The 26,123-nt window shown below is 44.8% G+C and overlaps 1 protein-coding gene across 12 annotated transcripts in view; it reads left to right on the forward strand.

The window, feature by feature from the left end:
* The window catches only part of dock4b (dedicator of cytokinesis 4b), a 109,994-nt gene that overhangs the window by 61,202 nt on the left and 22,669 nt on the right, over positions 1-26,123 (forward strand). For 6 of the 12 annotated variants that reach the window (XM_010896501.4, XM_010896508.4, XM_010896505.4 and 3 more), the window contains exons 14-39: positions 1,980-2,104; positions 2,693-2,855; positions 3,829-3,935; positions 8,018-8,171; positions 9,425-9,522; positions 9,676-9,759; positions 10,425-10,525; positions 11,996-12,077; positions 12,367-12,537; positions 15,963-16,182; positions 16,843-16,979; positions 17,814-17,948; positions 18,600-18,698; positions 19,036-19,130; positions 19,370-19,445; positions 19,607-19,707; positions 19,975-20,033; positions 20,393-20,541; positions 20,834-20,919; positions 21,627-21,653; positions 21,873-22,029; positions 22,705-22,798; positions 24,003-24,151; positions 24,634-24,720; positions 24,863-24,967; positions 25,376-25,517. In XM_010896501.4, coding sequence (XP_010894803.2) covers positions 1,980-2,104; positions 2,693-2,855; positions 3,829-3,935; positions 8,018-8,171; positions 9,425-9,522; positions 9,676-9,759; positions 10,425-10,525; positions 11,996-12,077; positions 12,367-12,537; positions 15,963-16,182; positions 16,843-16,979; positions 17,814-17,948; positions 18,600-18,698; positions 19,036-19,130; positions 19,370-19,445; positions 19,607-19,707; positions 19,975-20,033; positions 20,393-20,541; positions 20,834-20,919; positions 21,627-21,653; positions 21,873-22,029; positions 22,705-22,798; positions 24,003-24,151; positions 24,634-24,720; positions 24,863-24,967; positions 25,376-25,517 — 3,003 coding nt within the window. The remainder of the gene's footprint in view (positions 1-1,979; positions 2,105-2,692; positions 2,856-3,828; positions 3,936-8,017; positions 8,172-9,424; positions 9,523-9,675; positions 9,760-10,424; positions 10,526-11,995; positions 12,078-12,366; positions 12,538-15,962; positions 16,183-16,842; positions 16,980-17,813; positions 17,949-18,599; positions 18,699-19,035; positions 19,131-19,369; positions 19,446-19,606; positions 19,708-19,974; positions 20,034-20,392; positions 20,542-20,833; positions 20,920-21,626; positions 21,654-21,872; positions 22,030-22,704; positions 22,799-24,002; positions 24,152-24,633; positions 24,721-24,862; positions 24,968-25,375; positions 25,518-26,123) is intronic. The other 6 variants (XM_010896503.4, XM_010896506.4, XM_010896511.5 and 3 more) reach the window with 3 other exon arrangements.

Here is a 26,123-nt window from a genome sequence, read left to right on the forward strand (position 1 = left end):
ACTTCATTTACCCGTTTCTTGTAACTGTCTATCAGTCTTATCCATCACTGGTAGGAAGTTTTGCCCACTATTCCATACAGTACTTCATTGCATGCACTCACCGCTTCCAGTCCCCCCAGAACAGTTGGATAGGATTGAGATCTGGGCTTTGACTCCATGGCCATTCATAACACTCAATTTCTTTTTTTTGAGCCATTCTATTGTAGATTTTCTAGTGTGTTTTGGTTCATTATTCTGTTGCAAGATCCATGTCTAGTTCAGTTTCGGCTTTTTGACAGATGGCCTCACACTGTCGTAAAGAATTCTCTGGAACAATATGTAATTCATGATTGACTCAGCGATGTTAAGTTGGCTAGCCCCCAAAACCCTGACACTGCCTCCACTCTTTACAGTTGATGAGGTTCTTCTATTCAAAAGCCATGTTTCACCAAACCTGGTGTCTGGCATTGCAACCAATCAACTCCCCCTTTGACTCATCTGTCCAGAGCAAACTGCTCTTGTAGTTTTGTTCTTTATTCATGTGTTGTCGGGCAAACTTCAGTTGTCTCACTATTATTTTTGAAAGCAGAGGCTCCTTCCTTCCTGACCTCCCATTTAGGCCAAGTTTGTGCTGTATGTTTTTGACAGTTGACTCATGCACTTCTGGTATGACTGGCCTGTAAATCTCTAAATTTATCTCCCGTTTGAATCTAGTCACAGTCAAGACAAGTTATGCATTATGATTTGTTCCTGATAGACAAAAACTTTGCTGACTACAACTGCCAATAGCTACGTTAGAGTAAGCCTGTTTATGTTTAAATTGCAACTATTTCTGGTGGATTTCCGAAGTATGCATCCATGCATGCTTTTTGGGGTAATATTGTCTAGATCACAACCCCTTGGGCAGTAAAAGATGAGGGGTTTCCACGATTCCCTTGTGTTTCCATTTGACGATGAAGTCAGTTATTGTTACCTACAGTTATTGCATCAATGTCATTCACAAATGAAAAAAAACAACATTGTTGTGCCATGAAATGAAATAACTTTGGCATTGTAAAGTTAATCTTCAGTCTCGCTAGCAATAGCTCAATTCTTATGACTATTCCAAGTAGTATGTTAGTCGGTAATAGTAGGCCTATTACTGGCTAATAAGCTTTTAAAACAGCTGGTGGTAAAAGTCATACAGTACATAGATATTTGTGGGGGAGGAAAACTTAAGAACTGTTAGTCAGTTTAACACAATGCTTAATGGTGTCTAGCGATATATTCAAACTTGGCTTGATGTTAATGCGTGACAAAATAATCTAATGTCGAGATGTTATCCCGACACTTAGCAAATGTATAACTCTGTGGCGTAGTGGCTACAGGCACAGCTTCTCATGTGGTAGATCTGGGTTTGAATCCAGCGAGGAAAGCTGCATTTATCACTTTTACTTGCGGACTGGCTGAACTAGGCTTGCCTGGTTCCCTTTCTGATATAATTTTTATTTCATGAATGGTTTCATATCAGAAATGAATGGGATGAGAATTTAGCTACGATATCCATGTGTCCAAATATGTAAAAAGAAAATATATATATAACCCAAACATATAGACTATTTTCCAGAGGCTATACTTTTTCATAATAATATAAGTTTTGAGACCCTTTATTCAGTGCTTTGTAGAAACGCCTTTGGCAGCAATTAGAGCTCCGAGTCATCTTGGGTGTGCCTCCAGTACCTTTGCACCCCTGGATTTAGGCAGTTTCTCATGTTTCCTTGTAGAATCTCTCAATTTCTGTGAGATTGGACAGAGTATTGGTTTACTGTGACGTTACTTTCCGAAGGCACTGAAAACTGACAAAAATAGGAATGATACATATTCAGCTGGCCTGCATTGATGTTGCCTGTTGATAATCTGGAATGGAGGGGACCTTCTTCCCCTGAGCCATAACGTAACTCATCGATCAAATATTAGATGAGCATGTCTTATTTCATCCGCTCAATGGTTTCCTCCTACAGGTGACATGAGGAATGACCTGTACATCACGCTGGAGAAAGGCGAGTTTGAGAAAGGCGGGAAGAGTGTTGCCAGGAATGTGGAGATAACAGTCTACGTGCTGGACATCGACGGTCAGGTCATGAAGGTCAGGCAATCGATTTCTTCATTACGACATTCATTGCTTTCGCTCAGTGCCGCTTTGACATTTCGTTTCTTTTGCAAGCTTGATTGTGTTATCAGTTCTCATCGTTTTAAACCTTTTTTTCCCCTTCCTTGTTGAAGGCCTGTGGTTGTAAATCTGTGTTTGCTGAGCGTTTGTTGCATGATGTCTGTATCTGCCTCGCCCAGATGTGAGAAAAGGTTAGGCGTGGAGACAGGGTGTTGGTGAATGTCCGGACTCTACGAATGGTTGTGGTTTCCTGATCAGGCAGGATGTTGCCATACAAAGAAAATAGACTGTGTTGTTCCCGCCTCTGTGGCCTCTCACCCTACGACCCTGTCACTCCCACAACTGAAACACTGAAGGGTGAAGGGTGTCCTGTTTTGCTTTCATCTCCCTCTACCAACGTTATTAACGGACCCTTCTCCCAGCTCTCTCCCCTGCCCTACTGCCCCCCCTCAACCCGATCTCTCCCTGTTTTCCTTTGTCGCTCTCAATGCTCATCAACCGTTCTCTCTACACCCCCCCCCACCCCACCCCTTCTCTCTCTCTCCTCCTCCTTCTCTGCTCCAGAGTTACGTCGCGGCCGGGTCAGGGGAGCCCGGTGGGGATGAGTACCACTCCTTTGTGCTCTACCACAACAACAGTCCTCGCTGGGCCGAGCAGATTAAACTTCCCATCCCCGTGGACATGTTCAGGGGCTCGCACGTCCGCTTCGAGTTCAGACACTGCTCCAGTAAGGCCGGACTGTTGTTGGGTCATGTGATATCGTGTGTACACATGTGCTGACTCAAATATGAATAAATCTCTGTTGTTGTTGTTTTTTTTTTTAACATCATAGTACTTTTCTCTGTTTTCTAAACCAGTCAGGATATTTGTGTGTGTTTTGGGAATAAAAAACGGTTGACTTTTCTACGGCTTAGCAGAGCTTGGCGACCTGCGCTTCTGATGCTACGTGATTATTGCTGGCACTTGGAAAGGAGCCAGCGGGGCGGGGACTACCTGTCTAATGGAACTTTAATTTAGGCTTGCCGTGATCCTAAGCATAAAGAGTGATATTATGGTTGGATAAAAATACACCCGTGTAGCCAGTGTTTTTTTCTAATTACACTCAGTAACCAGCCAGGGATTCTTTGGCTTACAAGCTCCATACAAGCTTGGTTTTGAGGGTTTTCTATTTATTTTTTGACCAGGTAATATACCTTAATATACCTCAATTTTGACCACAAAAATATAAACCCTGAAGCCCACCAACTTCTGTATCAAGGTTATTGTGTTGGTAGAGGTTGTACTAGCTTTATACGGTAATATCTGACTGTCTAGACGTGATGTGTCAATATGGGTCAGCAGCTTCTCAATCTCCTCCCAGTCCAAACACCAGTCATGTGGATGAGCTAACTGCTATGGTACAACAACAGAGGAAAGCCCGATATTGTTTCAGCGTGGTATTTAACTAAACCATACTCATGGCAATGCCCCAGCCGTGTTACACCATACTTGGTGTAAGTTCATGTAGTTATCGCGTTGTCAGTGCAATGTCCGCGCCTTTCCCCTGACAACCAGTGGCCCTCGTGGGCACAACTGCAGCCTAGCTCAAGTGAGTCATCGGCGTTGTTGTTTGTTAGTGCGTGCGCACGAAAATAATGTTGAACACAGTGGTGGAGTTGCTTGTGTTTTCCCTGAAAGTGAACTTTGACCTTGTTTCGCAGCGAAAGACAAAGGAGAGAAGAAGCTTTTCGGCTACTCGTTCGTTCCGCTGATGCAGGAGGATGGCCGGACTCTACCCGATGGGACCCATGAACTCATCATTCACAAAGTACAGAAGCCATGTTTTACGCAAACACACAAAGACAGACACGCTCACCAAATAATCCTTTTGCCATCACAATATTCATGTATCACTATTAATTAATGGCGGAAGAGCAAAGCTGTACTATTCAATGTAAAGCTGTCTGAGACCTTCCAGAGAGGGCTGTAATAAGGCAATCCCATTATAATGATTTAATTGCGGCTGCTTAGCCTCACATCGGTGGCTAGGAGGGATCAGCTGTGATTCAGAGGTGAGCAGACGTGCAGGGTCCTAAGTCATGTCTAATTTAAGATACGGACACTAAACAGTGCCTGCCTCAAGTGGAGGAGTTTAAGTATCTAGGGGTCTTGTTCACGAGTGAGGGAAGGATGGAACGGGAGATTGACAGACGGATCGGTGCAGCTTCTGCAGTAATGCAGTCGATGTATCGGTCTGTCGTGGTGAAGAAAGAGCTGAGCCGCAAGGCGAAGCTCTCGATTTACCAGTCAATCTACGTTCCTACTCTCACCTATGGTCATGAGCTTTGGGTCATGACCGAAAGGACAAGATCCCGGATACAGGCGGCCGAAATGAGTTTTCTCCGCAGGGTGGCTGGGCGATCCCTTAGAGATAGGGTGAGAAGCTCGGTCACCCGGGAGGAGCTCAGAGTAGAGCCGTTGCTCCTCCACATCGAGAGGGGTCAGCTGAGGTGGCTTGGGCATCTTTTTCGGATGCCTCCGGAACGCCTTCCTGGGAAGGTGTTCCGGTCCCATCCCACCGGGAGGAGACCCCGGGGAAGACCTAGGACACGCTGGAGGGACTATGTCTCCCGGCTGGCCTGGGAACGCCTCGGTGTCCCCCCGGAAGAGCTAGAGGAAGTGTCTGGGGAGAGGGAAGTCTGGGCATCCCTGCTTAGACTGCTGCCCCCGCGACCCGGCCCCGGATAAGCGGTAGAAGATGGAGTGGAGACACTAAACATAAGGCATCAGTGCCGAAATCCATCCGTTTGCCGGCACTGGCCATTACAGCTGTTTTTATTTTATTGCTACTCGAGTCAAATCTTCACTTAACACATGAATAGTCCAAAACAAACATCAGCTGAAGCAACCCTTGGGCAGGCTCGGCCAATTATACGCAGCCCTGTGCGTCAGGGTCTGTTGCCTCTTTGGATGTAGTTTTAAGTAAGGGTAGGCTGCAGGGATCTGGGCAGAGTTATTTTCTCATTTGCGTACACCCTTTCCATCTTCCTCCTCAGAACGCATACGGGGAGTGAGATTAAGTGAGGTAGGGAGACCAAGAGAGACAGATGTAGAGGAGTAGCGGCCGTGGTCCTGAAGGACTGGAAGGGCCGTTCTTAAAAAGACAGGCAGAGCGGTTCTGAAAGACAGGCAGAGGAAGCACTAATAGGACAGCTGGGGCTCCAGGAGCACCGCAACGAGCTGATGGGGGGGCGGGAGGGGGGGTGATTGGCTGAAGAGAGAAAAGTTAGAGACCACTGTATCACAGAGTTAATTTTCAGAGGGTACCAGCAGAGGGCAGAATGATGAGGTGGTAGACATTCTGGAATCTAAGAGTGCCAAACGAGCAATGCTGGAGGAAGTTGGGTGATGAAAGAGAGAGTTTAATCTGGACTGAAGATAGACGGACAGAGGTTGTAGGTTGTGTAGACTGTTAGAGCGAACAGAACAATAAGGGGGGAATACTATCCATGCAAGCCGTAAAACAAGTGGCCTGCCTCTCTCCTGTGGCTCTGGGGTATAATCCTAGCTGGTTGGCCCCTCTAACCTTTTTCTAATCCAGTCCACTGCCCACCACCTCATTAAGAAAACTCCCACCACCAGCAGGTCAGCCACCTTAACGTGGGAGAAACTAATAAATGAAAACCCTTGGCCTGTCTGCATATCCTAAATTGTATGTCTGACACGTCAAAACAAAAAGGATGTGTAGGTGTTTAAAGTGTTCTAACTCTTGATTTAAGAAGAAGAAGAAGAAAAAAGCTGCTTTTAGAGCTTTGAAGTGCTTACATGTGTCTTCCCTTTACTGGGTCTTTGATGTGCTCCTACCTGAGACAGCCAGTTCTGCAATTCTTTGGGGAAATTGCATTTGACGCCTCTTAAAAGAGAGAGAATCTTGTTTTGTTAGTCATTAATGTAAAAAAATCCCTCTCAGATTGAAGTTAGGACCAAAAGCAGAATCAAATTGTCGTGGCCTAGTTTCCCATCTCTGAAATAGGGCAGAGAGATTGGGCGCGCGCATAACCCTCCGAGTGGAAACACTAGCTTCATAATAGAATAGAACTTCATTCTCCATCCAGAATGGACATTTTTCTTTGGAATCACAGGAAAGATCATATATTCACACAATACATTGTGTGTTGTCACACATTGAAACCATCCGTCCATCTTATAGCGCGGGCATTACGTTTGGTTAAAACACAGAGGACGTTAATATATTAATTCACTGCTGCCCACTGGCCTAACAGCTTTATAAAATGACTCAAAGAAATGTACGAATGCTCAAAAAACGATTATATTGAGTTTAGTGGTCCCACCTCACAATGGATAAATGAACGTTTAAAATGACCATGGGCGTTCTGAAACGTTGGCCTCTGGGAAGCTTTTCAAACTGGGTGGGCAACGGGTGAGAGGGGTTGCTAATGACAGCTAGCGCCTTCCTTTTGGTTGCCTGGTGAAATGAGCTACTCAGCTGTGTTGTGGGCGGCCTGTTATTTGACTGTCCGTGTTCACCATTCTGGTCAGTTCCTGATACTCCGGTAGCTATGCCAAACAATCATGTATGGATGAATGTAAAAGTGTTTTCCATAAAACTGCCGCACATTTTCTCCGAAACATCCTGTCCGACTCCCAACCCCTTCAATTTCTTATTTCAAAACGGGTCCTGGGAAATACTATCTGCATTCTCTGTAAAGCTCAGCTTGTCATCGGTGTCCCTAGATATGTAAATCAGTCACCCACCTGCACTTGTTTATTGTTTAGGGAGAGTGGTTGGGAATTTCCCATTGATGATAAACCCCATTGTCTTGTCCACTTGACATGCACCACTCTTAATCAGTTAGTTAACCTGATTTTAATAGTCCCCATCTGACGTGGCCTCTGAAGAAAAACCTCACCAAGGCCATTTGTTCCTACTTAAAAGGGCTCTTGTTACTCCCTTTGATCTTATCATTATTGAAGATTGAAAACTACCACAGTGAAAGGACACACCCCTGGGGCACACCTGTAATCAGGGTAAGGTCTTCAGAGAGAGCTCTGCTCATTAGGACCCTCTGTGGGCAGTCAGCTCAGTCCTTGATCCAGCCAATCAGGTCCAGCAGTCGCTTAAGCTTATCAAATGGTTACGGTCCAGTTGATCTGCGGTGGACATATTTAGGTGCTTTACTGACAACTCTTTCCATGCCAGCGAAGGTGTAAGGGCTGCTTCAGTACTGGCAAAATGGTTGACCCCTTCCTGTAGGTTGACACTGTGCAGCCATTCAGCACCAGTTGAAACAACAGTGTAAAAAGTGCCTTGAGGTGGTCGTCACAGACCTTGAGTACTTTCCCCCTTAAGACAGTCCAGGGGGTGGGGCTTTTTCTTGCTTGATTTGTGGCAAACGTGTCCACTTCTGACTTTGTGATCTGTACCGGAGTGGATTTGGGAAATGTTCTCACATATTCGTCTTTAAGTCTTACATAAAACTTATGGCGATTGATTCGCAAAGAATGTACAATATTGTTCTGCTATATTATTGTTCTCTGTTTTCTTTTAATCGTTTGCAAACTTTTAACAGCTTGGCTCAAATAATTGGCAATTTGAGAATTGGAAAATGGGAGCTCATTTTCTAGTGAACCCTCCCCTTCACAACTGAATAATGAAACAAAGATTTTAGTTTTAATGTTGATGATAATATGTATAGGCCTACTACCACTATTACAACTGCTAATAATAAATGTAGTGCTCGTGTCAGCAGAATATTTTAGTGGAACAAACAATGTTTAATGTTGAATGCTATTAACTACACACAGTAACACTGAACACTGAAGCTTTTTTCCCAGTAAATATTTCATAGTAGCACTAGCAAACCAGCACTACATCTCTGCTCCTTTCAGTGTGAGGAGAATGCCAACCTCCAGGATTCCGCCCGCTACCTAAAACTGCCCTTCTCCAAAGCCAATCTGCCTGGCAACAACCAAGCTGTGAAAGGCGTCAAGGAGTCATTCTGGATCACCTCCTTCCTGTGCTCTACCAAGCTCACACAAAATGGTAAGCGGTGAAGACGCGGTGAAGAGTTTGTGCAATAGACCTCTCTATGCCAGTACATCTAACAGTGCTAAAGTATGCCAGTTTAAAATTAATTTGATTCTATAACTGTTAGACGACCTGCAGCCACGAATCATCCACCAACTGATCACTTACTAAAGCCTCTCAAAATGAATCTGGTTTCTGGTGAATGGTTACTGTGCTTTCTGATGAAGGCTAACGCGTTTCTTCATAAAGCCACACGAGAGCAACAGTGATGCAAGCAGGAGCAGTGTGCCACATTTTCTATTTCTGTGTTGGATGCTGATCTGCTTATGATACTGTTCAGATAATGGATACCAGTAAGTTTTGGACACCGGTAGCATTTGTCCTTCAATATTCCAAACAGTATAATAATACTGTTTAATTCCTGAGTTGTGAGAGGCACTCCTGATATATTGGAAATGTAAGGCAAATTACAGGTGCTTCCTCTCATGCTAGAAATGTTGCAGTCACAATCAGAAGGGCATATTATGACTGAGTCCTTTATTCTTTAACCTGCATATTTTATTCATATTGTCTGGAGAATTCAAAGCATGGAAATAGCTTCAGGTGTTAAAGCTTGCTGCATTTTGAGAATTTATGCATTGTTTGACTGTGAATGTGGTGTGTAATTTATACTCTGTGAACGGAATATAATTACAGAAGGAACTTCCATATTGAAATTAAATAAAAGCTCTTACGCCATAAACCTGTTTAGCATAAATATTCTGCCTTTCCCAAATAGATGTGAATGAAAGTAAGGCTATTTCTCTTTACCCTTCCCAGACAGTTTCAGTATTCAACTTGGCTTTTTTATTGCTTTGCTGTGATGTTATCCGACATGACAATGCCAAGTTCCCATTGTGGAGAAGTAATCATTAGAACATTTCATCTGTCATAATTAATTCTTTGTGAATTAATTATGACAGATGGTCTACTTTGCACTTCCCGCAGAGAGAGAGTCGCATTGCTTCTTCTCTTGCATTTCACGAGAGTGTGTAGCTTGGTGTGGTTGTCATCCAGTTACTGTGACAAGGTGATATCAATCCTATTAAATATCACAGTTTGGTTGCATTACTTATATTCAGTTGAGATATTGTTCTTTAATGTAATTCTTCACATTTCATTTGACTGTTGAGTAGGGGTTATGTAGATGGGAGTGCGTTTGTGTTTGTCGGTGATGTGAGGTCTTCCCTGAGGTAACAGCGGTTGTCCCTCTTAACGCGTGTTTGTAGGAGACATGCTGGACCTGTTGAAGTGGAGAGCCCACCCAGAGAGAATCAATGACAGCCTGTCTAAGCTGAAGGAGATCGATGGTTCCGAGATAGTGAAGGTACTTCCATTCACAACCATGTCTCCCAAACCGATTAGATTAACTTGATGAAAAAAAGAAAAATATATATATTGATGTTGTCTTGTTGTCATTTTGCCACACCATTTAATCAGTATTTACTGTCATGGGTTACCTCTATTTCTCCCGTATCAGTTTTTACAGGACACACTGGATACTCTCTTTGGTATATTGGATGAAAGCTCCCAGAGGTATGGACTGAAGGTGTTTGACTGCCTGGTAAGTGGCTCTTGCTTCTGTTGCCTTCTCCTTCCTCTCATTGTTTTACCCCTCTCCTGACAGCTAATTGTTAGGTGTGTTTATCTGATTCAGAGTTTAGCCGGTCTTGGTAATTGTCTACATGGCACAATGATAGAGTTGTTTCGGAGGCAAGACCAAGGCGTCATGTTGGCAGGAATAATGTGCGTTTGTGTGCTTATGGATGTTGCACAAGCCTCAATAAAGAAAAGGAGGCCATTTTCTGACATGGCTTACTGCAGTAGAGGAGAAGTGCAATGACGCATGTTTAGCTCCACAGCACCCGCGCACACACACCTACACACTGACACTCTCACTGGGAGCCGATGGGTGTGTTCAATACTCTAAAGCTTCAGTCCATCCCTGTCCAGTCATGCCACAGTGCTCTTCTATGGAGCTCTGAGATTGATCCGCTTGCAACTGTTCACGCCCAGTCACACAAACACACACAGAGCTTTACGCCGCTTCATCACGTGAGAACTGGCCAGTGAAGCCATCAAACAGGCTTTGTGACAGTCCGATGAAACTGCGTAGCGAGACCCGTTTTGTGTCACATAGGCGGTTGGGTTTGATAAATAGGTTGTTTGTGGTCAGCGACAATAGTGGTTGGGGCATAATGTAATTGAATGTGTTTTCTCCTCTTTCAGGTCCACATTATTAACCTGCTACAAGACAGCAAGTTTCAGCATTTCAAACCCGTCATGGACACCTACATTGAGAGTCATTTTGCTGGGGCCTTGTCTTATAGGTTAGCTGTGCTATCTTCAGGGTTTTTATTAGTTCTCCTGTGTTTAAAAGGATGGCTGCTGGGTTGGTACAGCTTACATTGTTCTGTCCCCTGAAACATGAAATACAGTCACCTGTATCCTGTTCTTTCCTCTCAAACACACACTACTTACCACTACCTCATTGTGATCCACACACTGTTCTGCACTGGGTATTACTTACTTTGCCCTGCCCACACTACCTGTAAGCCCTCAGACTGCTAGTTTGTCACTAATACCATTCATCAGCCGGCTCTATTTCTAACCGTCTAGTTTCAAAGCGACTCTGAATTGATTCTGAAAGTTAATGCAGTAGCAGTGATATTAGCTCCAGTTTTAATTGGCGGATCTCACAATCCATGACCTAGCAAAAATGTATCTAAGAAAACATTTATCTTCCCAAAAATAATAGAGTTAATGTGACAAAGTATGTTTTGGTAGGTGATTTTCGCCATGCCCAGTCTAAAATTACATTCACACCCTATCACCACTCTCCCAGTATCAATTTAGAGCTCCGCCTTACAGTCATGTGATTCGCTGAGGGCTCACTAATTCAATAAATCTGCACCCCCTAAGTTTTGAACAGTCCCACTCTGTTACCAGGCTCCATGAGCCAGCAATTGGAGCCTGGGGGACGAGGTTTGTTTCTCGCCAACATCCAAGTACTGCCAGTTCCCACCTCTTCCTCATCTAAAATAAACTCGATAAACTCCCCCTACTTCTGAGAAAAGTGGTTGGCAGCCTCTAGAGTCATATTATTCCCTGGTTCAGTGAAGTTGTTCAGTGATTTTTCTGTCGGATGTAATATGTAATCAATGTAGTGCCACTTCCTTAGCTGATTATTTCCAACAAACCGGCGGCAGCCTCTTCAGCGAAGTATGTACCAAAGAGGGAAAAACTAATCTCCATTGTAAAAGTAAAAAAAAAACTTAAAAGAAGGGAAAAACTCATCAGCACGTAATCACAGTCTAATCATAGAGAATCTGGTGGAACAAAACTTCTCCCGCACAAACGCTCATTAAGGCGTGGCTTTCAGAAGGGCCGTACTGTATGCTGCCTTCTCAGTCTCGTTTAGTTGCAATGGATGTGACTGCATTTTCTGATTTGCTGAGTGATTGGTTTGGGTTGTTAATCCCTACACATTAGTGTTCAAATATTGTTGTGTGTTCATAGCATGCACGTGAACGTTGTTAGATCAAAGTCCATGGGATTCAATCCCAATGAGCCGGCCGGTACCAAAATCTGTTTACTGACATCTGTCGGATACTGTCTGGATAAGAGCGTCTGGTAAATGACTTAAAACCCAAGCGATATGAACTGGCATTGTTGTGTTGTCTGTCTTGCCAGGGTGGGTGGGTGCTGGGATTGCCGGTGGAAATGCAGTGTGACTGCAGAGACAAATCTTTCCGTTTAGTCGTGTTTAATGCTAATGCGCTTTTTTACATTTTTCCCAGGGACCTGATCAAAGTACTGAAGTGGTACGTGGATCGCATTATAGATGCCGAACACCAGGACCACATTCAGCAGGTCCTCAAGGTTGGTGTGAAGGCGCACACACACGTGCTTGTGTCTTTTATTATAACTTATTACACCTTCCCACTCTCTGCACACACTTTTCGTAGAAACACTGGTCCTTGGATGTCCAGCCTATCACATTAAAGACCTGCTTAACACAATTACAAGATCCCAGATCAGCTACATTCATTTATGTCTTCTCAAATATTTGTCTTTCCAATTGTTCAAATACTGGTGTTATGTAGCAATCAGTGGGGAAGTAACTACCTTATCCTGTTGTCTGCTTGTCTGTCTGTGTGTGTCCGCTTAGGCCAGTGAATACATCTTTAAGTACATCGTCCAGTCGCGGCGTCTCTTTGCCCTGGCCACGGGGGGTCAGAACGAGGAGGAGTTTCGCTGCTGTGTCCACGAGCTCTTCATGTCTATTCGTTTCTTCCTGTCCCAGGAGAACAAGGGCACCAGCCCGGTTACGCAAACCCAGGTGTGTGTTTGTTTTTCTTTGACACTGTGTATTTCCGTAGGATGTGTGTCCGCACGTGTGACACTGGGATTTGACGCAGTGCAAAAATGAAACAAGCCGCGGGTGATTGGCAGGGAGCGTTGAGGTCATAGCGCTGCATCCTGATGTGGTTTCACATGTGCACACGGTCTCTCTCTTTCTCTTTCTGTCTCTGTGTGTGTGTGTACTTTATGTTTAAGCAACCCCAATTAGGTTTAATTTGTAAGAAAATGCTTTTAATTGAATTTCATGCAGATATCAAGCCCTGGGGGTGCTTTGTAATTTACATTTCATGCTTTGTCTCAAGGGGGTACAGAACAACGCCCCCACTGAACCGCTCTCCAGGGAGACTAAAACAAAGCTGCTAAACACACCCACAAATAATCAAAATTTCACACGCGTCAGAGTGTAATGTGTGTTATTCCCCAGTACACCAGGAAACTCCTAATTTCCATCTCCTGGCCCGCTAAACTTGCAGAGATCCACCTTAAAGCAAGTAATGACCCGTTTCTGTTATCGGGAGGTAAAGCGCACAACATTCAAGGAGATTTAGGGTGTGTGTGTGTTCGCGTCAGTGTGTTTTCCCCTCTGTTCTGTCTGTTAATCCTCTTCCTCTGGCATCTGTCCGCTGGCTTCCCGCATTTCTCACCCCTGTGACCTCCGCGTCCAATGTATGTGTGTCCAGTTTACTGTGTGCGTGCACGTGCGTGCGTGTGTACTTGCTGGCTCGCTGCACGCTGAGCTAGGTAAACCCCCCACAGCAGTCGCCCTTAATGAACACAGCTGTTAGGGACCTGAGCCGTCTGTCCACCCTGGTGGTTGACCGCTCACTCCGGCTGGCTCTCTCTGCTGGAGTTTCACACATCACACGCCGTGCTGTTGTTAACACTCCTTCTGAGTGTCTGGGGCGCTGCGTAGCGGGGGGACGCGTGCGGGTTGTTATTTTGCCCTGGTGTCATCCCACCATTCCAACTTTCCTTCTGTATGGGAACCAGTCATTTCTGGAAAGTAACGGTGCGATACCGTTTGTGTACTCCACGGCTGGGGGCCAATCTGTTGTAATCTTGATCTAGAAGCCGAACAATGGCTTTAAGAGAATGCAGCTCAGGCCTCTCCTAATCCATGTTAAACTGTTGCCCCCCCGCCATTCTCCTGTATGGGGTTGCTGACAACGGCACCGCTGGATTAGACGTTGGGGCGCAGGGTTGAATGGTGCCCATAATTACGGCAGACACTCCCCAAAGGCCACTGGTTGGGGATGGGAGATTACCAGACGCCATTACACCCGTTAGCCAGCTGCTCACATTTTGAGATGGCTGAGATACAGGAGCTTCTCCACAGGCCAAAATCTTCTCTTTATTAGTGAAAGAAAACCAGTGGAATCCGGATTTCATGCTTAATTGTACTGTTGTTTTTGATGAGCAGATCCTCTCATCCAGAACGACTTTCCTGAGTAATAAGTACCTTGCGCTAGGGCTGATATTTCATCTGGTTCACTCTGGGATTCTTACTCTTGATCTGACTCTCTAACCTATCGGCAATCTGTCTTAAGCAGGTAGGCATAGCATACTGTTTATCTTTCACCCGTGTCCACTATAGGGTTAAGGTTTAGGTTTAGGGACAGAGCCTCTCCAGCTGGAGATCTAGGCTAGAGTGCTCAGTCATCAGACAGTGGTTAACATACCACCACCTTGCACACAAACCTACTAGATTATCAAAGAATTATAAAATCCCTTTATTTCCCTGGCAGATAAACATGTGGGCACCAGTTAGCTAGATCCATCCCAGCCGGCAACATAAAGAAAACTTGTCATTTCTTTATGTTGCCTTGCTCAGTTAACCCATTAGGGGTTAACCGATTAAGGCAGTTCACCCCTTAATCTATTATGTGGTCGCAGTACATGAGTGTTCCCCGTCATCTTACGTGGTAAAATAAGGCTTAACATTTTTATTTCCTTGCGCAATTCAACATAGATCTAACCCTTGGCAATATTCTGAGAAACCTAAGCTCTTTCAGGTGAAATAGAAGCCTTGACCCAAGCAAGTTGTTTTGGACTGGCAGTCTTTTAGACCAGGGGTTTTCAACCTTTTTTGGCCAGTTACCCCTACCCAAACCCAGAGGCCATCCAGGGACCCCCCCATTATATGTTAGCCTGTACAGCTCATGTACACAAATGACCCACTTTTCTCTCCCCCACTTAGTCCCCAAATCCAGTATTATCTCTGAACAAACCTTCCTCCCTCATTCATTTCATGTGTGATACTTAGCATTTTGGAAACACAAACCCCTTCACCCACACACACACACCTTTCAGGGAGTTATTTCAGCACAAATCTCTTAATTCCTCACATTTTCAAGGTTGAGCTAAAAAGACCTCTGTTTTAGACAATAGAGAAACAGATATACTATCTTGATTAAGAAAACTAAATCAAGTTTCTCTTAAACCTTTATCTTAGGGGATCCTAAATGTTGAAAAGTCTTAATGCACTGAAGCAGGCTACAGAGGGCCTAGTGTCAGTTGGTTTTTGGTTCATCCTCTCTGCCTGTCAATTTGGGTTCAGTTAAGACCTAGACAACCGGGTGAGACAAATTCCTAACTAATTGGAATGAGTTTGCCATGTGTGCATTGAAGCAGACAAATTCTATTCAAGTTTCGTCTTACTCTGGTATTATAACTGAGAAGAATTGAATCAGTCACGCTTTTGTAATTATTATTGCTCTATTTCTCACCTACGCTGCTCTCTGATGGGTCCCCGGGCACTGTCAAAATGACAAATTAGGCTTTTAATCACTATTTTGTCTCAGAAGGCTTTTATTTGAGAGAACCTGCGCTTTTAATGTCCCTTTTCAGTCAATTGACAGATCTTGCCTCTCCCATCCCCTGACTGGCTCATTGGTTTCCTCGTCAACTTGTACAGAATCTTTGTTTTTATTTCACTTGTTTACCGTCCGTGATGTGCTAGACGCTCTGCTTAAGATCCACCCGGCCTCTCTGTTCCATCGATTGCAGATCCATTAGCCCATATCTTTAACCTGAAGATTTTATCTGGAACTATCGGCAAAGTTCGAAAGGTCGGCCTGTACTCGACCTTCACAACGTTGGCGACCCTTGTGACCTCTAACTATCTCCCTCTTTCCAAATATTTTAACATAGATCAATTGTCTAAAGGAACTTGTACTGAACTTTTCCTTGCCCTGTCAGATGTCTTACTGTAGGTTACCTGCTAATGCCATTGCCGGTTGTCCTTGTCTAGGTTGCATGTTACTGATTTACATATTACTTGACATGAACAACTGATATTGTATCTGCTGACTGTGTTGGATTAGGTTTGAGTAGATATGTCTGGGGGTAACCATTTTTACTGCTGGGGACTGACTGATTTAAATAACGGTTGTGTGTTTTCAGTGTCCATGCGTGTGTTGCAATTCCCAGGCGGTGTTCCTGCGGACGTTCCCTGCCGTGTACGGGGAGCTGCTGAAGATTTTCACCGTGAAGGAGGTTGCCGGCTTCGTCAAGGAGACCCTGGGAAGTCTGCCTGCTACGGCTCACGCCGAGTGCCCCCTGGAGGCCGTCAAGCTGCAGTGCATGGCCAAGACTGTGGAGAGCCAGCTGTATGTCAACCCAGGTAGGAAAACAAACGCCCGCGCTGGAACACACACAGGACAAAACACGACACACACCTCTAATAAGTTGCGTCACACTCCCAAACATGCAGATTTATGCACGTGCCCACACATATCGCACACACTTGATTATACACAATTGCTGGTAATTACATACCTGCACAAGCACACTAGCCAGTTAATTGTAGGTAATGATGATTATATGCTAACACAAATAGCTGTGCTAACGTTTTATTAGGTGCCTCCTTTAAATACAGACGGGGGGTTACCATCACACACACTTCTTGAGGGAAACAGAAGACCAGGTGTTTAATGAGCACAACATGCATACAATCATTGTTTGTGTGTGTGTGTTCATCTCTGTGCTCATAGTAATGAAAATAACGAAGCAGCGTTCAAGGATTTATGTAAATTCAACAATTCCCACGAACGCTAAATTCAATAAAGAGAGTGGCGCTTTGAACATTTGAAGTGGGCTAAACATTAATGTCCTATTGGCTGCAAAAGTACAGGTTGAACCAAAACGGCGTTTGAACGCCTGTGTGAAACGGAGGTTTACAATCTCTTCATGCCCCAACGCCGTACTGGAGACCCTCGAAGGATCGGGGTCACGGCCGGGGTCCCAGTCGGGCTCACGTTCACTGTGCCGTTCTGTGTTCCAGATTCGCGGTGTACCCTGCTGCCGGTGGTGCTTCGTCTGCTGCAGGCTCACATGCAGGAGCAGAGAGACCTGGTCATGTGTGCCCACATCCTCACCAGCATGCTGTCTCTCATCAGGAAGGATGACTCCGTCACCACTGTGAGTTCCACCTACGTACGGCTGAGCACCGGGGCTAGTGTGGTTGGTTTCTCTTCTGCCCGCTCCTAGTTCACCACCTACCATTTGCGTGGGGCAGGAGGGACAGGAAGCGCTGTATACGACCCACTCGTGTTTCCTGCGCCTATTTGGTATCGGCAAAAAAAGTCCGTATTTCAGACTAACTTTTATTGGTTTGTTTGTCAGGGGGGTGAGATAAAATAAACAGTCCAAAATTGCTTGGCCGACAGTGGACATGATGAAATCTGGTTTATTAATGAAGTAATGGCGAAGACGGAGCCTGTAAACAGTCCAACTATGTGGTTGTGTCACTTTGTCCCTGTGAGTTGCACCGAGTCCCATCCTGACCTTGACACGGTACATGCCTTGCCAGAACAGCAGCTAGCGATAAGTGTCTGTCAGACACACAGCAGGAGAACCGACACACCAGGATTGGGGCGCCGGTGACAGACAGGACTATGAACACGGTTAAGAGGGAGTGACAGCAGGACGGGCCAATATGCCGGTCTGACGCTTTCTCTCATTATCACTGTTGGTGCCGCATGGGGCTCTCCTCTCCTGTCAGGAGGAGGGAATTTAATCCCATCCCTTTGCCCTTCTCTCTCGTTCTCTTTCGATGCGTCTCTCTCGCGCTCTGTAGCGCTCTTTCAGCGTGTCCCACTAGGTCTCCTGTCTCCTTTATGTCTTGAGTCTACTTTGGTCAGCCGCCACCGTCTCGTCCCACCCGTCTGTCCGTTTTGTGTCTCTCGTGTCATATGTCTCCAAGCAGGTGTGCTGCTGTATGTGAGGGTTCACTGTGACAGTCTGTGTTGACAGGAGCCGGCTGTTTCTGAAGAGGTGGATCTGATCGTGGAGAGCCTGTTGGGTCTTCTGCTCCAGACCATCCTGGAGATCACAAACAGGCCCCAGCCTGCAGGAACAAATATGAGACTGCAGTTCCAGGATGTCACGGTCAGTGTGTGTTTCTAACTATATAACGGGGACAAAAATGTCCCCGAACTGGTTAGATTTGAAAAAGGCTTATGGTTTGGTTTTAGATCAAAAGGTAAAATTGAGGGGTTGAGGTTCGAGTGAAGCTCAATGATTAGGATTAGTAAAAATAGGATTTTTTAAAAGGCAATTTAATTTGGTGTTCCCATTTAGATACCTAAGTGTGTGTGTGTGTGTGTCCTTTGCCTTGTGATTGCATGTAGGTAAAGTTGATGGTTGAGGTTAAGGTCAAAGATAGCGTTTGTGGTCAAATAGAGCATCTGTTCTGCTCTTAGCCAGAGCTGTGCTGTCCTCCATGTCCAGATGTCAAAACAACTTAAGAACGTAGAAACTAAGTACTTCACTCGCTCACTGTTTGATCAGGAGTGTGTGTGGGCTTTATCTCATATGTTATAAGCTCTTGTCTCTGCCTCTTCCTTCCTTCCGTCCCTCGTTCTATTTTCTCTCTTTTCTTGCTCCCTCTCTCTCAGCCTTTCTTTTTTTTTCTCTTTCTCTCTTTCTCTTGTTCTTACCTTTATCTTTTAATGTCAATTTAAGTAGCTTCATTGGCAAAGCATCTGAAAATCAAGATAGGTAAAATACATTGCTCTTTCTCTGTTCTACTGTCTCCAGGGGGAGTTTGTTGCATGTCTCCTGGCTCTTCTCAGACAGATGACTGATAAACATTACCAGCAGCTCTTGCAGGCCTTCACCAGCAAAGATGACCTGAGGGTAAAGCTATATTCAAACATAGACACACACACACACACGCACATTCTGCAACATCTGACTGACTTTTCAGCACATTAGTCACTATCAGTTGTTTGTGTATGATGGAAATGGACATGCCAGGAGTTGGCGAGGTGGTGAGATGGGAAAATAAATGGGGTCAACAAGTTCACAGTACCCAGAATGAACGCCATGAAAGCAGCCTACGAGTATCATGAGGCAACTCATGCTCTGAATACGCGACTACTTTAGATCAATACATTATTCATATTTCGCTGATGTGCTGAAGGTCAATTAATGTCAAACAGTGTTAGTACACGGTGCCCTTCTTTTTTTCCAGGACTTCCTTTTGCAGATTTTCACGGTCTTCCGCATTTTGATTCGGCCTGAGATGTTTCCGAAAGACTGGACTGTGATGCGGTTGGTTACTAACAAGTAAGACCACATTTCACACTCGCATCAACACATTCGCTTCAAAGTGTTGTCCATCCAAACCCATGGCCAGCCATCATTACTAGACGCCAGTGTGTCAGGTTAATAAACATAATTATTCATAATTATTATATATATTCATGTTATCTGTCTCTCCCTCTCTCTACCTCTCCCTCCCTCTCTCTCTCTCTCCCTCTCTCTCTCTCTCTCTCTCTACTTCTCGGTCTCTTTCGCTCACCAAGTGTAATCATTACAACGGTCCTCTACCTCTCTGATGCGCTGAGGAAGAACTTCCTGAATGAGAAGTTTGACTACAAGGTATGAGCTGCTGAAGTCCACTTAGACTTTCCTTGTTGACTGAAAATGAAAAACGTGTGGCGTCCAGTTATGAACTTCCTATCGTGTAATCTGTTATCGACTTCATCATGCGATTCCGTCTCTTATTGACTTGATATTTTGTGGTTGTATGTCTTTTCTAGGTGTGGGACTCGTATTTTTATCTTTCAGTCATCTTCATCAACCAGCCTTGTCTCCAACTGGAGTCCTTTTCTCCCTCAAAGAGGAAGAAAATATTGGAGAAGTAAGGTTCATCTCTGAGAACATTACATATTCATATTCATAACACATTTTCTTTATTTCCCATCCCGGGTTCAGTGCTGCGTTTTGGGACAAAAGTTGTTTCTAAATAGTGAACCCAATATATACACAAAACCCAAAAACTGCGAGTCTATACTAACAACTTAATTTCAAATCTCAACTTTTGGAGTAAAGACACAAGAACCACATGCGTACAGTCCCAGTAATGACAGAGTTGAGTAACTATGGATTGTCCCTCCCACCACTGTAGGTACGGAGACATGAGGGTAATGATGGGTTGTGAGATCTTCAGCATGTGGCAGAACCTAGGTACTGTACCCCCTTAATCACATGATCTGATTGATGATGGTCTCATAGGAATGTAGTCAATCTCTCTGTCTTCTTCTCGCCTGGATTTTAACTTTTTCATCCTGTCTCTGCATCTCACCATACCTCCCTCTCTATGTTTCCCTTACTCCTACACTCTTTTTCATTTTGTCTCCCTTCTTCTTTCTCTCCCCCTCTCAGTCAATCTCTGTCCCCCTCTTTGTTGTTGTTGCTTGCTCTTTGGGGTTTTAGGCCCGGAATCTGTAAAAGCACTTTGTGGCAAATGCTGAGGTAAAAAGGGCTTTATAAAATGTATTGATTTATCTCTCTCCCCTTCTCTCTGTTTATCTCATTCCTTAAAGGTGAGCACAAGTTGAATTTCATCCCAGCGATGATAGGCCCGTTCCTGGAGGTAACACTTGTTCCGCAGCCTGACCTGAGGAATGTCATGATCCCCATCTTCCACGACATGATGGACTGGGAGCAGAGAAGGAGTGGCAACTTCAAACAGGTACTGGATCGAACCGTTTAAACAGCCCCACCGAAAGTTGCTATATTGAATCCCCATCTGTCACTGTGCAAGGCATTAAACCCTAATTGCTCCCCTGGTTTTTGCTGAAAAGGAGGCTATGTTGTCAGTCATACCTATAAGGATAAAACGGAGGTTAACAAATTAATACAAAAACACACAGCTCTTATTCCAGGTTGACTGGAACCTGCATTAGCAGCCCCTAGTGGTTGAATAGGGATTGCAACACACCCCAATCAATACCTGGCGCTCAATCAATTTCTTTCCTCGCCAGGTGGAAGCCAAGCTGATAGACAAACTGGACAGTCTGATGTCGGAGGGAAAAGGGGATGAGACCTACAGAGAGCTCTTCAACAGCATGTGAGTCAGATGGGGATCATGCCCCAGGCTGTAAACCTATAGAATCTGTCTGCCTTTACATTGCATTGTAAAGGAAAGACGGTGGGGATGGTCAGTATGTTCAGTACTTCTGCGATATCCATACTCCTCCACATCTACTGTCTGAGATCTCGTCCCCATGGTCAGGTTGGTCACCTCACCTTGCATGCATTGTACTGTAGTGTGCGCTTACGTGAATGTGTGTGTGTGTGTTCTGTTGGTCCGTGCAATATTGTGCAGTTCTCTGTCCATCTCACCGAAAGCCCATAGGTCACAGTTGTATTATGTTCACACTCTCCTAGAGAAAATTTGCCGTTACAAGCTTGGGTTCTAGTTCATGAACTATATAACTTACTCATGAATGAGTTTCTATCCTGACTCAAGTGTCCTCTCCCACTATTGATCCGTGTGGAGAGGGATCAGCCACGTGTTGGACACAGTGAGTCATCTATATGATGTCTCTGTGCCCTGTCCTTCTAGATATAGCTCATCTCAATTCAAAGCTAATGTTCTCCCCTACGTGGTCAGCAGATTTATTTGAACCCCTCTTATGGTTTTCTTCATTATACATTCTTTTTGTTCATCCACCTGACTAACTTGACTAACCCTGGACTAACTTGTGTGAGTGTGTGCTGATTTTATTAATCTATTAATATTAATTTGTTTTGCCAAATGCTTTCCTGGAGTAGAATCCCTCTGTTTGGTCCGTACCCTAGGTAAGAGACTCCACTACTCTATGACCTGTCTGTTAGGGATGTCCTTTAGTGCTGAAGGGCAGTGGGTACTGGTACTGAGCACTTGTCAGTAAGTTTAAATGTGTGTGTCTCTCTAATCTCTCTCTTTCGGTTTTCTCTCTGCCTGTTACTCCCTCTCTTTTTCTCTCTTTGTACCCATCTCTCCCTGTTCCTCTCCCTGTTTCCCTCTCGGTCTGTCAGTCTGTTGAAGAAGATTGAGAGGGAGACGTGGAGGGAGAGTGGCATCTCCCTGATCGCCACTGTCACACGTCTGATGGAGAGACTGCTGGACTACAGGGACTGCATGAAGCTGGGCGAGGTGGACGGGAAGAAGATTGGCTGCACTGTCAGTTTGCTGGTCAGTGGTCTGTTGCCTGAAGAGATTCAGTCGCTCTCCTTCTCTTGCCAGTCTGTTGCCCTTTGTTCTTTGAAACTGTTTTTAATAATTGCATAAAAATATAGCCGCCATTGACTAATGAACATTGAAATGGGTGCGGTTTTGCACATCCAACACAGATAATCATGTTTTAATATAAATTCATGCAAATGTTCAAGACTGTATTATGATTTAACAAATTGATGCATTCCATATTTGCACAAGAAGATACCGGTCAGTCCTGTGTCACACCTTGTGATTACTTTTGGCATACATGCTCAGGGTTATAAGTCCAGCTAATTTATAAACTGTAGATGAATTACTCCACATGAGTGCACCATTGGATAGGAAAACATGCTACATTTGGTACATCTTTGTACATCGGTGTCTCTCAGCAGAAAAAAGGTGCAATGTGGCCAATAATGCTGAATTCCACTCAATGCTGCCTGCAGCCTGAATCTATTTTGTCTTTCGATCATGCAATGCTATTTATTTTGGCCGTGATATCTTTGACAGTCCCACAGGTTTATCTTTCATAATAGTTAGAAATGTGTACAGACGGAACTCAACTGTCAACGTGGGTAGAGGGTATCGCTGAGTTCAAACCCATTAAATGGCTGATAAGCATTGTTGCTCTCGTTGTATCCCCTCTACTAGAATTTTTACAAGACTGAGTTGAACAAGGAGGAGATGTACATCCGCTATATCCACAAACTCTACGACCTGCACCTTAAAGCACAGAATTACACAGGTACGTTGTAAAACATCAGCAGGGAATGATGTGCTGCATTTTAAGGGTTGCTATAACCATGATGTCCTGTGTGTGTGTCCTGTGTGTGTGTGTGTGTGTGTGTGTGTCCTGTGTGTGTGTGTGTGTGTCCTGTGTGTGTGTGTGTGCGTGTCCTGTGTGTGTGTGTATGCGTGTCCTGTGTGTGTGTGTGTGCGTGTCCTGTGTGTGTGTGTGTGTGTGTGTGTGTCCTGTGTGTGTGTGTGTCCTGTGTGTGTGTGTGTGTGTCCTGTGTGTGTGTGTGTGTGTCCTGTGTGTGTGTGTGTGTGTGTGTCCTGTGTGTGTGTGTGTGTGTGTCCTGTGTGTGTGTGTGTGTCCTGTGTGTGTGTGTGTGTGTCCTGTGTCCTGTGTGTGTCCTGTGTGTGTCCTGTGTGTGTGTGTGTCCTGTGTGTGTGTGTGTGTGTCCTGTGTGTGTGTGTGTCCTGTGTGTGTGTGTGTGTCCTGTGTGTGTGTGTGTGTCCTGTGTGTGTGTGTGTCCTGTGTGTGTGTGTGTCCTGTGTGTGTGTGTGTGTCCTGTGTGTGTGTGTGTGTCCTGTGTGTGTGTGTGTGTCCTGTGTGTGTGTGTGTCCTGTGTGTGTCCTGTGTGTGTCCTGTGTGTGTCCTGTGTGTGTGTGTGTGTGTCCTGTGTGTGTCCTGTGTGTGTGTCCTGTGTGTGTCCTGTGTGTGTGTCCTGTGTGTGTCCTGTGTGTGTGTCCTGTGTGTGTCCTGTGTGTGTGTGTGTGTCCGTGTCCTGTGTGTGTGTGTGTGTCCGTGTCCTGTGTGTGTGTGTGTGTGTGTGTGTGTGTCGTGTGTGTGTGTGTGTGTGTGTCGTGTGTGTGTGTGTGTCCTGTGTCCTGTGTGTGTGTGTGTCCTGTGTGTGTCCTGTGTGTGTCCTGTGTGTGTGTGTGTGTGTCCTGTGTGTGTCCTGTGTGTGTCCTGTGTGTGTGTCCTGTGTGTGTCCTGTGTGTGTGTGTGTGTGTCCGTGTCCTGTGTGTCCTGTGTGTGTCCGTGTCCTGTGTGTGTGTGTGTGTGTGTGTGTGTCCTGTGTGTGTGTCCTGTGTGTGTGTGTGTGTGTGTGTGTCCTGTGTGTGTGTGTGTGTGTGTGTGTGTGTCCTGTGTGTGTGTGTGTCCTGTGTTTGTGGTGCTTTATTGTGTGTGTGTGTGTGTGTCCGTGTTGTGCGTTGTACAGAGGCATCTTACACTCTCCTACTCTATGACGAGCTGTTGGAGTGGTCAGAGAGGCCGTTACGAGAATTCCTCAACTACCCCATGCAAAGCGAGTGGCAGAGGAAGGAGTACCTCCATCTCACCATTGTACAGAATTTCGACCGGGGGAAGGTGATCTCTCTCTCTTATCTCTGTTTCTCTTTTTTGTCTCTCATTCTCTCTTTCTGTCTTTCTCTGTTTTTCTCCCTCTCTCATGGTCTCTCTCTCTCTCTCTCTCTCTCTCTCTCTCTCTCTCTCTCTCTCTATTAACGATTACCTTGGGGACAGCGTCCTAATAAAATCAGTCCAAACTTACTTTAATGCTCTGCTCGGCATATCCCATCACATCATTGCACTGCAGAATCATAAAAAATGTCCTCCCCCATAATTCTTTACCCAATTTCCAAGCGAATTCACGACCAAAGCCATCTGCTAGCTGCCGCTGCCTTGGGATTAAAACGCAGCAGGGAAGTAATACTTTCATTTCATTAGCATGATGGCTGGGTGCCGCACCTGCATGGAATGGCAGGTCAGCCACGGGATTGAAACTGTTGCGGTACACCACCGCCACCCTGTGGTCAACAACAGTACTACAGCTGTGTTTTTCCCCTCAGTGTTGGGAGAACGGGATCATTCTGTGCAGAGAGCTTGCCGACCAGTATGACTCATACTACGACTACAGAAACCTCAGCAAAATGAGGGCGAGTAGCAATTTACCTTTTCAGTATTTCCACATGAAGTATTCTTTAGTGTCTGATCCCAAACAGGTTACCAGTTGAAACTCATCGTGTTATACGTTATATAACCGTGTTGTCTTTGAACCGGAACCTTTCCTGTTGACAGATGATGGAGGCGTCGTTGTACGATAAGATTATGGACCAGCAGAGACTGGAGCCTGAGTTCTTCAGGGTTGGCTTCTATGGCAAGAAGTTCCCCTTCTTCCTCAGGGTAAATGTCTCTGTGTTTAAGCATTTACAGTTTTTCTTTGTATGATCGACATTTTGGAGGCCATTTAACTGCTTATAAAGAGTGTTCATCTTCACTTTTAAGCCAGCAGTCAGTAAAATATCTTAAAAGGACTCGGTTTTCATTCCCAATGGCACCATAAATTAACCTCCTGGTATATCTTTGTTTTACAAATAAATAATGAAAACATGTTTTTTAAGTTGAATTGTAATTAAATGTAAAAAAAACATTTATGTAAAAATAATTGTTTCTAATCATGTTCCGGCCTTGCCCTGCTAGTTGCCTTCACCTGACCTTAGTTAAAATTGTAGTTGCAGTGGGTGCCCACTAGATGTCAGGTTAACCCCTTGTTCTATCCCAGTTCTGATGTTGTCCGTTGATCGCCTGCAGAATAAGGAGTTTGTGTGCCGTGGCCATGACTACGAGAGGCTGGAGGCCTTCCAGCAGCGCATGCTGAATGAGTTCCCCCACGCCATCGCCATGCAGCACGTCAACCAGCCTGACCAGACCATTTACCAGGCTGAGGCACAGTGTATCCTTTATGTGGATTCTTTCACACACACACACACACTTTTTTAATCTCTCTAAACATCAAATGTAACATTACTGTGTTAAGAATGTTAATAGGTGCTGAATGGTTAAAGGGAGTTCAAAATTAAGAAAGGTCAGGTCAGCTTCCAGAGTTCCGATGTTTTATTGACACAGAAAAGAGCAGACATGACAGACATCTGGGAGAAAAATCTAGTTAGGTTCCATAACTTTCTCCAAAGCCTTGCTTCCTTTTGAATCTCCATTTATACATTGTTTTGCTTCATAATGTGCCTTGCAATAATTGGTTATAGGAATTTTATATTTTAAAACAGCCCAAGTATAAAGTTTAAATAGACCGACCATATTTGGCTAAAGTTCCAGATGAACATACCCATTAACTCAGTGTTGCTAATCTCATTCCCAGACACTTCAACAGCCTAGAGACGAGGTTGCAGTGTTACTGACAAGAACATAGAATAAGCCCTTCTTTCTCGACCTTGAGAGGAACATACTCCCTTGATAAGACTCAGTGGTTTCTCACAAAGACATTATTAATTTCAGAACCACCTTCAGAATGGCCTCATTCTTTAAGTCAGAAAAAGTCACT

The sequence above is a fragment of the Esox lucius genome, chromosome 23, assembly GCF_011004845.1.
Source record: "Esox lucius isolate fEsoLuc1 chromosome 23, fEsoLuc1.pri, whole genome shotgun sequence".
Classification (NCBI taxonomy): domain Eukaryota; kingdom Metazoa; phylum Chordata; class Actinopteri; order Esociformes; family Esocidae; genus Esox; species Esox lucius.